The sequence below is a fragment of the Somniosus microcephalus genome, chromosome 17, assembly GCF_052327205.1.
Source record: "Somniosus microcephalus isolate GS21.2 chromosome 17, FLI_Smic_1.0, whole genome shotgun sequence".
In the NCBI taxonomy this organism is placed as follows: Eukaryota; Metazoa; Chordata; class Chondrichthyes; order Squaliformes; family Somniosidae; genus Somniosus; species Somniosus microcephalus.
In genome coordinates this window covers 10,001,154-10,014,566 of record NC_141003.1, presented here as the reverse complement: position 1 = coordinate 10,014,566, position 13,413 = coordinate 10,001,154, and the positions used below count along the sequence as shown (strand labels likewise).

At 43.9% G+C, this 13,413-nt stretch overlaps 1 protein-coding gene across 5 annotated transcripts in view; it reads right to left on the bottom strand.

Annotated features, from left to right (window-relative positions):
* The window catches only part of nedd1 (NEDD1 gamma-tubulin ring complex targeting factor), a 58,147-nt gene that overhangs the window by 20,657 nt on the left and 24,077 nt on the right, over positions 1 to 13,413 (bottom strand). For all 5 annotated transcript variants that reach the window (XM_086009906.1, XM_086009910.1, XM_086009909.1 and 2 more), the window contains 5 exons: positions 11,665 to 11,866; positions 5,010 to 5,223; positions 3,635 to 3,778; positions 3,485 to 3,532; positions 47 to 255 (listed from right to left, as the gene is read on the bottom strand). In XM_086009906.1, the coding sequence (XP_085866032.1) occupies positions 47 to 255; positions 3,485 to 3,532; positions 3,635 to 3,778; positions 5,010 to 5,223; positions 11,665 to 11,866 (817 nt within the window). The remainder of the gene's footprint in view (positions 1 to 46; positions 256 to 3,484; positions 3,533 to 3,634; positions 3,779 to 5,009; positions 5,224 to 11,664; positions 11,867 to 13,413) is intronic.

Sequence of the window (13,413 nt, the reverse complement as noted above, 5' to 3'; positions counted from 1 at the left end):
AGCAAACAAAGACATAAAAGTGCTGTTGATATAGATTAGGAAGTACCTGGCCAACTGGCTCTCTCGAGTCTTGCCTCCCGCTCTGGATTTTGCCAAGTATGGCAGCCACGTCTCGATGCACATCCTGTTCTTTAACGGGAGATGGAGATCCAAAGCCCTGCAAGGAGTTCGAGCTGAACTCTCCTTTTGTGCTGGCACCCACTGGATTACCTCGCGTGGAAAATATGGTGCTCAACTGTGGCATAAAGCTCAAACCTACAGAGGGAAATACATTGGAGTCTTTTGTTCTCAAGTACCAATAGCTTAAAACATGAAACCATAAAATGCACATTTAGAGGAATAAAATTATATCCACACCAGCCACCTACCATTTCTAATAGGTTTGGGACAAGATTAGCCATAGGGAAAAACAGGCAGAGAAATGAAGACAATATATTTGCTCTGCAGTTATGGAGAATTACATGTACAGTAGCCTTGCTGCAATGGTTGCGCTTCATACTCCTCGCTCACCCAAAAATCAATGTTTGTTTTGTATGGAAATCAAGTGAAAATGAAGAGCTAACCATACACGAAGGGCTTCTTAAAATAACATGAAAACTTACATTAAAAGTAAAATGAGCAGAAATTTAGATTTTGGACGTCAATATAATCCTATTATTTTAATTTTAACTTCAAGTAAAATATTCACAGTTGTATGAACATTTGTTCCCAGCCTCTCACTTAACTGGCCTCTATTGATCAGAGAAACTTGCAAATATGACAGCTGTAATTAGTCAATACTGTGATACATTGTTGTAAAGTTGGCAGATCACAAAACCCCAGGTTCTGACCAGTGGCACTGATTTTCTACCAAAATGACTCCAGGACTTAAAGTTCTAAGGATCATTTGAAGAGACTGAATTTGCTTTATTGGAGAAAAGGTCAAGATGTGACACGATTTAAAATCTCGATGAAAGGAATTGATGATATAGATGTAACAAGGGTTTATGACTTCAATTGCGGTTCTGAGACTGGAGGACATCAATGCATGATAGTCAAACCTGAGGAGGACAAAGGTTCATAGGAATTATTTTCTTTGTAGAGTGATTGATGTGTGGAATGGATTTCTAGTTTGCCAGTGCTCATTCACTGAGCTCCCTTATAAATGCTGGATGATCATTTGACAGGAACTAAGCTCTTTTGAAAAGAAATTGGATTATCCAGCAGGGAATAGGAATGAAAACTGAAGTCGATTTAGATACAGGAAATAATATAGCTATGAAATACTGCGGTCTGTTACTTAGTACAGAATGAGCATACACAGAGGAAGCTCATGATTTTGGCTTTATGGAAGCTTTACGTGGTATAAATTGCTTTTCACAGGCATCCTGAATTGAGTTGCACAGTAGTTATATCTATCCAAGTGCACAATTCTGTGCAACACTGAGATTTTTATCTATTGGGCAGAGAAGGGATTTCCGGTTCAATTTAGATCATGTTGCTGCTCGAAGGCGAAGTTCAGCTCGCAGTGAGTTAATTCTCACAGGCACAGAAGACAACCAGGATCGCCATTAGAACAGTCAGTTGGAATAACCAGATGAATCGGCCATCAAAAGTACTGACTCTCACCCAACACAGGCTTTGGGACAATGAGGAGTCCAACATATCCTACAGCGGTTTGCACCTTTACTGCAAGAACAGGCTTCATTCATGTCTCCTACTCACACTCTCTCTGGCGAAAGTCAACAGTTTTAAGTCTGGAACAGTGAGCGAGACGGATATCACTCATTCCCTCGTTAGTAAGGGAGGCTGAGCACATGTAGCCTGCCAGGGTATGAGTTAGGTCAGGGACTGGTGTCTTGAGTTTAGCCCATAACAGGGGAAAAGGTTGCATATTTTGTTGTTTGTGATGAGAAATAGAAGTACTTCATTGGAAAACTCTATTTTGTTCATTCATGTATTCTATGCAAAATAAACCAGTTAGTTGGTTTAGAATTAACCTTTTCTTACTAGAGTGCTTTGCAGTTCACCTTCCATAAAGATAGGAGAACACACATGGCAGCGATCACAGTATCCAGTAAACCTAAAAATGGGTCTTATTGCTATGATCTGTCAGCTAGCGCTCAACTATTGGGGAGTACAGGTGCGCTCCAGATCATAGGGGATGCAGGGTTCAGCTTACAGAAGTGACTGGTGATGCTGAACCTGATAGAATATTGAGCACAGATCTAAAAATCTGAAACAGTCTGGTAAGGGACCATTCTCATCTGGAGTGAACCCTGAATTTCTTCTTGAACCGGGTCATTTTGCATTACTTTGCAGCGCTATTCCCTTGAGCAGCGTTTTACGATATTTGATCTTTACCTTGGAAAATCAATGGAGAATACACCAATGGGTGACTCAACATGGCTGCAACCAAGAGCAGGGAACTTCATACAGCCCATTCTAAGCTTGGAGTAAACTTCTGTAGGTTACAATAGTTTCCCCCCCCCCCCCACCAAATACTGCCTAGGCTGATACCCACTTCAGGGCAAGAACAACAAAGCCAGAAAAAGTCTGACCGGCAAACCAGACCCAAAATGGAGTGAGCTGGAGTCTGCAAGGCAATAGTCTTTACCCACAACAGTGTGCAAGAAAGTCAGAACTTTCCCGCTAGGTGAACCCTGCTGCATTTTTCTCTTCCTCTACCAAAAGGAAGAGGAAAAAATGTGACAGTCAACTTGAACACAGCAAGATTCCACAAACATCAAATGAGATCAGTCACTGGCTCATCTGTTTTTGGCGTTGATGTTTGAGGGAAGAATATTGGCCAGACACTAGGGGAACTCTACGCTCCTTTTCAATAGTGCTGCGGGATCTATTACACCCACCCGAACAAGCAGACGCCGCCTCAGTTCATCTGAAGGACGGCACTTCTGAAAATGCAACGCTGCCCTGAAGTGTCAGCCCAGATTATGTGCTCAAGTCCTGGAATGTGGCTTGGACCGAGAGGCAAGAGCACCGCCAATGGAATCAAACTGAAACAGACCATCAGGGATACGAATGCTGCAGAAATGAAGTTTTCACTTTGAGCACCCAGTATCAGCAACAAGCACACCAAAGTCAGCTGTAATCACATCCAGATACAGACTTCCCTCTAAATTACCCCAAAGATATACCTCAATCGCAGATGAGCGTCACCAAAATGCCACAGTACAGATTTTTCAGCTGCTTACCTGGCGGTCTGATTTGGTGTGTCAACCGGTACCAAACGAAGACAATTTCTGCCTACTCAATGAAATCACCATTTCTGCACCCACGATGCCAAATTATGAGCAGTTTTGTACTATGGGCTTGCAACTGCTAGGAATTAGCTTCATATAGGACTGCTGTAGTCAGCTGTAACGTTCATCCTGTCGTCCCGGTTACATTCAAATCCAGGCCACAGAAAGGACAGTGTGCTACCCTATTAGTAGATTTCTTTACGCAAGTTAATTAAATTAATTGCCAGTGAAGAGTATCATACCATTTCCTCTTGCTCCGCAGTCTTCACTTGGCTTTAATCCTGTAACATCTATAAAAGCAAACCATAATTCATCATGACTAATCGTTGTGGTTCATAAACAGTTTGCACAACTCAATAAATAATAATGAATGCTCATTTAAATCAAATTACCATCTCTGACTGGCGAGAACACATCTCCAAAACTGTTTTTGCCCACACAATCAAGGTTTTTAAAATTGCCACTGTTATCTGCTTTTTTTGCATTTTCTGTCTCTTTGGATGGAATGACGTCTAAACTGGTGCTGTGAGATAAACCTAGAAACAAAGCACAGGTGGCAAAGCAGCTTTTTTTATTAGCAGGCGAAAATTCTATTTTGTCCCATTATGTTTAAAATATCATGGGTACATCTAACCAAAGAATACCATAATCCCCAAACTAGAGATTCCTTAAGCTCTCATGTTTGAAAAACAGGAGACGAGGCCATTCAGCCCAACAACCATAATTTGATTCATTCCAACTTCTACTTTCCTTCTCCGAACATCCCATAGATCTTTTCTCTGAAGAAATGCATTACCTGAACCTATTTATGCTGCTCACTGCCATTCCCTGGAAAATGGTCCGATTCAATTTATAGCTTAACCCTTTAGCTTAGATTGAATATACCAGTACACTGAACTTGGAAATGTTATCAAAACTTTATGGCTAAATATATATAGACAACAACTGCTCTTTTTTTGATCCTGGGCCATTGGTAACACTGGCAAATCAGTATTGATTACCCATCCCTAGTTGCACTGACAGCATTACGAGTCAATCACACAGTGTGGGACTGAAGTCACATATATGGCAGAGTGCGTAGGGGTGGCAGGTTCCCAGCTTTCCTGAAGGACATGAACGAACCAGCTTTCATCGTTTTTTTTGTGGTGCTGGCCTATATATTGAATTCAGTTTTACAACTTGCCACGATGGGATTTGAACTCTTGGACCTCTGGTTCTGGTCCTGGACTAGCAACCCACTCAGCCACCGTACCCATGCTGCTGGCAAAGATAGACAGACAAAACAAAACACCAAGACCTAGCCAGTCAAAATTTTGCACTGAAAGATCGCTAAGGGCTTCTCTTAAAAACTTAAAAAAAAAAAAAAAATTGTTCTTCGGATGTGGGAAATGCTGACAAGGCAGCATTTATTTCCTATCCCTAGCTGCCCTGAGGGCATTAAGAGTCAACCAAGCAACATGGGACTGGGGTTGTATATAGGCCACACTGGGTAGGGGTGGCGGGTTTCTTTCCCTGAACTGAACTACTTGTGTTTGTTATGACAATCTGGCAGCTTTCATGGTCATTTTCATGCACCAGTCCCTAAATGACTAGATTTATTCTTAATTGAATTCAATGTCACGACTTGTTCGGATAGGCTGCCAGTCCAGTACCATAGCAACAAGGCTAACGTACTCCTTTAGCTGGAAATACTCTTCATGCAATTATACTTCTTTTCATCCCCACAGTATGCCAGAGTCCATTTAACTTAAACAGAAATAGTTCTACCTTTTCCATCTAGATTAGCTTCAGCTCCTTTCTCTTCTGGAATAGCGAGCGTAACTTTGACAGCTGGTGCAGATGTCATCAATGCAGTAAGAGCGGGGCTTTCTTTTGCACTGCCACTACCTGAAGCACTGTTCACCTTAGCTGAAGCCGTCTTAGTAGCTGTAATGGGCACGGAGGACGAAGCCCTGCTTGCGAAGCTTTTCCCCCCATTTGACTAGAAGAGAGAAAAAGCCTATTTAATAATAATAATGCAACAAACCTGCCACTGACAACGGAAAGGCTGAAAATGGTATTTATACGTGACTTGTGCAACACAGCTTGATAAAAAGGCTGCTGAAACAGTCATCAGAAGGCTCACTACAATTGGCACAGTACTGGTGATTGCTACAATGAAGGGCTAGCTAAAGCTACATTAAACAACAGTTAACAGCTTCAGTGTAATCCGCTGGATTCTTTGAAAGTGGTTTATCCTCCAAGTACAAATGGACTGGCCGAGTGATCCAATAGGGACAAAATAATCAGAGACGTGGGCCTTGAAATTCTTGGAGCTGCATTTAGTCCCAGAGGGGCCTGAAATATGGTTGGAGCCTGGCTCAGACAGGATTCCGCCCCATTTGGACATTTGTGATGGGGGCTGGGGGTGGGTGGGTCTTGAAGCAGATCTTTCACCTACCCCCATGTTAAAGGGGTATGTATGGTGGAGTTTCCGGGCTTCCACTTTTGAAAGGCCCATGCCAGTTAGGCCCTCTAAAAAGCCCCAATTCTTCACAAGAATAAGGTAATCAGTGGATCGATTACCTTCGAGTCGGAGTGGCTCCAGCGGCAGCCAGAGTTATCTTCTTTGGCCCATTAGGGCCTCGAGAGGACTACCCTCTGCCTCACAAGAGCGGATCAGTTCAGGCCCAGACGGCTGCTGCAAGTGTATCCTTGTATCACAGTGACTGCAAATGACGCTGTTCCTGGAATTTGGGACGTGGCCGTGGACAAGGGTGGGCAGGGGTACCGCTCCGCCTCGAATTCCCAGGTCATGATCTCTAAGGGTCAACACTAACTTCCCCTTCCAACTGAACTACATTTTAAAAATAAGGAAGACTGTGCCAACAATAAGACATCGTCTTTATTCATTCAATGTCCATCTACAAACAAATTACACTAAAACTACAGAAACTGGAACCTGGTGGACAGTGTTAAGAACATAAGAATTAGGAGCAGGAGTCGGCCATACGGCCCCTCGAGCCTGCTCCGTCAGTCAATAAGATCATGGCTGATCTTCGACCTCAACTCCACTTTCCCGCCCGATCTCCATATCCCTTGATTCCTCGAGTCCAAAAATCTATCGATCTCAGCCTTGAATATACTCAACGGCTGAGCATCCACAGCCCTCTGGGGCAGAGAATTCCAAAGATTCACAATCCTGAGCGAAGAAATTCCTCCTCATCTCGGTCTTAAATAGCCGACCCCTTATCCTGAGACTGTGCCCCCTGGTTCTAGACTCTCCAGCCAGGGGAAACAACCTCTCAGCATCTACCCTGTCAATCCCCCTCAGAATTTTGCATGTTTCAATGAGGTCACCTCTCATTCTTCTAAACTCCAGAGAATATAGGCCTAGTCTACTCAATCACTCCTCATAGGACAGCCCTCTCATCCCAGGGATCAATCTAGTAAACCTTCATTGCACCGCCTCCAAGGCAAGTATATCCTTCCTTAGGTAAGGAGACCAGAACTGTGCCCAGTACTCCAGGTGTGGTCTCACCAAGGCCCTGTACAATTGCAGTAAGACTTCCTTACTCTTATACTCCAACCCCCTTGCAGTAATGTTAACATGCCATTTGCCTTCCTAATTGCTTGCTGTACCTGCGTGCTAACTTTGTGTTTCCTGTACGAGGACACCTAAATCTCTCTGAACACCAACATTTAATAGTTTCTCACCATTTAAAAAATATTCTGATTTTCTATTCTTCCTACCAAAGTGAATAACCTCACATTTCCCCACATTATACTCCATCTGCCACCTTACTGCCCACTCACTCAGTCTATCTATATCCCTTTGCAGACTCTGTGTTCTCCTCAGTTTACTGTCCCACCTAGCTTTGTATCCTTACTCCTATACTCCTACCCCCTTGCAATAAAGGCCAACATGCCATTTGCCTTCCTAATTGCTTGCTGTACCTGCGTGCTAACTTTCTGTGTTTCTTGCACGAGGACACCTAAATCTCTCTGAACACCAACATTTGAAAGTTTCTCACCATTTAAAAAAATATTCTGTTTTCCTATTCTTCCTACCAAAATGAATAACCTCACGTTTCCCCACATTATACTCCATCTGCCACTTTATTGCCCATTCACTTAACCGGTGTATAGCTCTTTGCAAGCTCTGGCTCCTCCTCACAGCTTACTTTCCCACCTAGTTTTGTATCATCAGGAGCGATTAAACTGGAAGTAGGAAACCTGGTGCCCAGTGTTAAAACAAGATTAAAGCAGCACAGAAAACACTCATTCATATAAAATGTCAGACCAAGACCAATCGGGTTCCTCCACACCTTGCACACTAAGAATCCAGTCCCGATCGGATTGGGCAGTGGCAATTAAAGTAGGGGCTGCAACTTTCTCTGGTGGCTCCTGACTTGAAGAGCACAGCAAATGAAAAACTGTGAATGCTGGAAAACTTAAATAAAAACTAATTCTGGAAAACGACAGGTCAGTTAGCATTTGAAAGAAATGAAGATGAAATCCTTTGTCACAAGAGTCATTCGACAACTAAATGTGCTAACGTTTTTTCTGTAATAGAAGCACAGAATCTTACAGCACAGGAGCCCATTCGGCCCGTTGTGCCCGTGCCGGCTCTTTGAAAGAGTTGTCCAATTTAGTCCCACCCCAGCTTTTCCCCCCCAAACCTGCAAATTAGTCCCCTTCCAAGTACATGTCCACTTGCCTTTTGAAATGATGGACTCTGATTCCAGCACCTTTCAGGTAGTGCGTTCTCATTGAAACTTATAAACTTCTAACAGACTAGATGCAGGGAGGATGTTCCCGATGGCAGGGGGTCCAGAACCAGGGGTCACAGTCTAAGGATAAGGGGTAAGCCATTTAGGACAGAAACGAGGAGGAATTTCTTCACCCAGAGAGTGGTGAACCTGTGGAATTCTCTGCCACAGAGGGCGGTGGAGGCCAATTCATTAAATATATTCAAGAAGGAGTTGGATATATTTCTTGAGGCTAAAGGGATCAAGGGATATGGGGAGAAGGCAGGGACAGGGTACTGAATTTGGATGATCAGCCATGATCGCATTGAATGGCGGAGCGGGCTCGAGGGGCCAAATGGCCTACTCCTGCTCCTATCTTCTATGTTTCTATGTTCCAGATCTCAACAACTGAGTGAAAAAATGTCTAATTTCCACTCTAGTTCTCTTGCCAATTATTTTATATCTATGACCTCTGGTTACTGACCCATTCGCCAGAGGAAACCGTTTCTGCCCAATTGCTCGATCAAGACCCCTCATTTTGAATATCTCCATTAGATCTTCCCTTAACCGTCGCTGCTTTATGGAGAACAATCCCAGTTTCTCCAAACTCTCCACATAACTGAAGTCCCTCATCCCTAGTATCATCCTGGTAAAGCTCCTCTATAGCCTCTACAGGGACTCAACTCCTTCCTGAAGTGTGGTGCCCAGAATTGTACACAATACTCCAGCTGAGGCCGATAGTAGAGATTTATAAAAGGTTTAGTAGGACTTCCTTGTTTTTGTATTCAATGCCCCTATTTACAAAGCCAAGTATCCCACACGCTTTCTTAACTGCCTTATCAAGTTACCCTGCCACTTTCAATGATTTGTGAATATGCACCCAGGCCCCTCTGCTCTTGCACCCCCCTCAGAATAGTACCATTTACTGCCTCTCCATGTTGTTTCTCCCAAAGTGCAACACTTCACACTTAACCGCATTAAATTGCATCTGCCCATTTCACCAGCCTGTTTATGTCCTCCTGAAGTCTGCCACTATCCTCCTTACTATTCACGTTTGCCAAGTTTTGTATTGTCTGCAAACTTCAAAATTTGTTTCCATCAAAACTAATAAAATGCTGAGCCTCTGTAAACGTGAACAGAATAATGTTTCTCATCTGAAGCAAGAAATACAAGGTGCCATGTAAAACTTTGGTGCTGTACTTTGGCCATGTTTGAATCCCTCCAATCAGGTTTCTGCCCTGGCCACAGCACTGAAATGCCCTCAAAGTCACAAATGACATCCTCTGTGACTGTGACCATGGTGAACTATCCCTCCTCATCCATCTTGACCGGTCTGCCACCTTTGACACGGTTAACCACACCATCATCCTCCAATGCCTCTCCTCGGTTGTCCAGCTGGGTGGGACTGCCCTCGCCAGGTTCCATTCCTATCTATCCAGTCGTAGTCAGAGAAGCTCCTGCAATGGCTTCTCTTCCCACTCCTGGGAGTCCCCCAAGGATCTATCCTTGGCCCACCTCATATTTCTCATCTACATGCTGCCCCTCAGTGACATCACCCAAAAACAGTCAGGTCCCACATGTACACCGACGACACCCGGCTTTACCTCATCACCACCTCTCTTGACCCCGCCACTGCCTCTGATTTGTCACGCTGCTCGTCTGACATTCAGTGTTGGAGGAGCAGAAATTTCCTCCAATTAAACATTGGAAAGACCAAAGCCATTGTCTTCAGTCCCCGCCACAAACTCTGCTCTTTAGCCACTGACTCGATCCCTCTCTCCCTGGCCACCGTTTGAGGCTGAACTAGACGGTTTGCAACCATGGTGCCTGATTTGACCCTGAGCTGAGCTTCTGACCCTATAGTCTCTCCATCACCAAGATCGCTTAATTCCACTTTTGTAATATCGCCCGTCTCCACCCCCCCCACCCCCAGCTCATCTGTTGCTGAAACCCTCACCCATGCCTTTGGGTGATTCAACTATTCCAATGCTCTATTGGCCGGCCTACCACCTTTCCCCCTCCGCAAACTTCAGTTCATCCAAAACTCTGCTGCCCGTATCGTAACTTGCATCAAGTCCCATTCACCCATCACCCTTGTGCTCGCTGACCTACATTGGCTCCTGGTCAGGCAACACCTCGATTTTAAAATTCTCAGCCTTGTTTTGAAATCCTTCAATGGCCGCCACCTCCAACGTGATCCCACCACCAAACACATCTTCCCCTCACCTCCCCTTTCAGCATTCCGAAGGGACCGCTCCCTCCGCGACACCCTGGTCCACTCCTCAATCACCCCCAACAGCCCTTCTCCTTCACCTGGCACCTTCCCGTGCAAGCGCAGGAGATGCAACACATGCCCTTTTACCTCCTCCCTTCCCACTGTCCAGGGCCCCAAACACCCCTTCCAGGTGAAACAGCGATTTACTTGTACTTCTTGCAATTTAATATACTGTATTCGCTGCTCACGATGCGGTCTCCTCTACATTGGGGAGACCAAACGCAGATTGGGCGACCGCTTTGCGGAACACCTCCGTTCAGTCCGTACGGGTGACCCTGAGCTTCCGGTCGCCTGTCACTTTAATTCACCGCTTCACTCCCACTCTGCTCTCTCTGTCCTCGGGCTATTGCATTGTTCCAATGAAGCTCAACGTAAGCTCGAGGAACAGCCCCTCATCTTTCGATTGGGCACTTTGCAGTCTGCCGGACTCAACATTGAGTTCAACAATTTCAGATAATTATCCCTGCCCCCATTTTTCATGCAGTATGATTTTTGCCATTCCCATTTGCAACATTTTATCTTTCCTGCCTCTTACAAAAGTACAGGGTATTCTTTCTATATCTTCCTCCCCTCCTAACCCCCCCCCCCCACCCCACCCTGTCTCTGCACCTGCTTAATATCTGTTACATCTCCAGCTTTTTCCAGTTCTGATGAAGGGTCCCAGACCTGAAACGTTAACTCTGTTTCTCTCTCCACGGATGCTGCCTGGCCTGCTGAGTATTTCCAGCATTTTCTGTTGTTCCTTCAATGGCCTCGTCCCTTCCTAGCTCTGTAACCTCCTTCAGCCCTACAACCCCCCACCCCCGAGATATCTACGCTCCTCCAATTCTGGCCTCTTGCGCTTCCCAGATTTTAATTGCTCCATCATTGGTGGCTGTGTCTTCAGCTGCCTAGACCCTAATCACTGGAATTCCCTCCCTAAATCTCTCCCTCCAAGACGCTCCTTAAAACGTATTTCTTTGACCAAGCTTTTGGTCACCTGTCCAAATATCTCTCTGTGGCTCGGTGTCGGATGTTGTTTGATAACACTCCTGTTAAGCGCCTTGGGACATTTTACTACATTAAAGGCGCTAAATAAATGAAAGTTGTTAAATATTTACAGATATTTGCTGAGATAAACTCAGATTTCAAAAAAAGTGATGGATGTAGTCTGGCTACTGATTCATTCCGGGGTTCCTTACCCAGTGGCCACGTATGAGCCTTAACAGTGAGTGTCAAATTATTCAACTCCCTTTATTTTCCACTCTTTATTAAATAAAACAAACATGTACTCTGCAGGGATAGTAGTGTCTGCGAAGTACAGTGACAGTACTGTACCGCTTCACCTCAATATGCTTGGATTTAAAACTAAGATATATACACAAGTTAAGATTGGTTTCCATGCTGTAAGATGTAATGAGATGCACAGTCCGCCTACCTTCAATTGCGTAGAACCATTCTGAAACTTCAAGCACTGCACAGATTTCTTGTGGGCACTGACAACTTTTAGTGGTGAAGTTGTCACTCGCAAATCATACACATAAATTTTGCCCCTGATGGATCCTACAGCCAAAGTTGCTCCGTCAGTCATAAAGTCTATTGCAGTCAAAGGAGCTTCAACAGAAATAGTTCGCAATACCCTGTGCAAAAGGAAATTTAATAAAAAGATGACCGCAAAGTTTTAGCTTAAATTCTTTAGGCAGTATTGTTTTCTAGAGAACAAAAGGTTGTTACAATTCCATGCCACTTGAAATGCTTTTTCCGCTACAACACACTTATATTTTTCTATATCTGTACAAGTTACGCTTGCACCCGATTTATGAATATGAAATTTGATTCAAAGAGTATTGAAGTATAACTGAAAGGGTGGGGATTAAACCAAGCAGCAAATTATAAGAAATAAAACCAGTTCAAAATGGGCTGCCAAAAATAATTTGAAAAGGTGGTAATCAATCAAATTGCTCAAAATATATTTTCTGAAAATCCTTTCAGCCACCATCTCATTCTCCACTAAGCTGAGCTCTTACTATTGGAAACAAGGTTTGCAACAAATTAAAAATGAAAAAAACTTTAAAAAACAAATTAAACTATGCAGCTGTATCACGTAACAATGTTTTCTGTGAAGAGGCCTGTGCCAGTGACAGAAGCCAGGGCCTTGAGTTCGTGCAGGTTCCCAGACACACCACTGTTGGCTGAAGGGATTCAGGTCAGCGGGGCACAGAAGTTTTAGAAAGGTATATAAAACATCAAAACATGGGACATAAACTCCAGATTTCCCAAACTTTAAAGCAAAATGGTGTATAAGATATACTAGTTGATGCCCTGCAGCTACGCACAAGAACTGAACACAAGGGAGGAGCAGGACTTCACATTTTGCAGGCGCATGGGAACAACACCGCCTCCAAGTGACACACCATCCTGACTTGGCAGTATATCACCGTTCCTTCATCGTCGCTGGGTCAAAATCCTGCAACTCCCTTCCTAACAGCACTGTGGGAGCACCTTCACCACACGGACTGCAGCGGTTCAAGGCAGCAGCTCACCACCACCTTCTCAAGGGCAACTAGGGATGGGCAATAAATGCTGGCCTTGCCAGCGACGCCCACATCCCAGGAACAAAAAAAATGGTTCCAGCAACTGTTTCTTTTACTTATGTTTGTTTGTGTGAACAATTTTTTTCCAGTTCTTAGCATAAATAGTAGCAACATCTGGAAAGATTATAGCATTATTCAAGTTTGAAAGGACATTGTGAATAAATGCTGAATTTAAAATGTTTTACCAAAATGTTGTGCCTAAATACGTAACATACTATTGTGGAGATAGCTGACATAGAAGGAAATATCCAAACAAGATAGCGTTTTATATATTTCTTGGCCTTTGCTATAAAGAGCCACGCCCTAAACAGATGGACAGTAAAAGGCAAAAGCCACTCCCCCATATTGCATGCAGCAATTTACTAGTGTAGTCTGTTAAGAAATGAATGTATCTACATACAGTAAGTAAAGGAAATATTTATTATCCAGGAAACAATCCAAAAACACTTGTCTTTGAGATCATCTTTTATAAACTTCTTTCTAAATTCCCTCAATGAAGATGTGCAACCCCCTTTGACAGCAGAGCCTCTAACTCAGTGTGCAATGCTGCAGGTCTGGTTAGTTTTGTATGAAGTTCAAACTGGAAGAGAGCC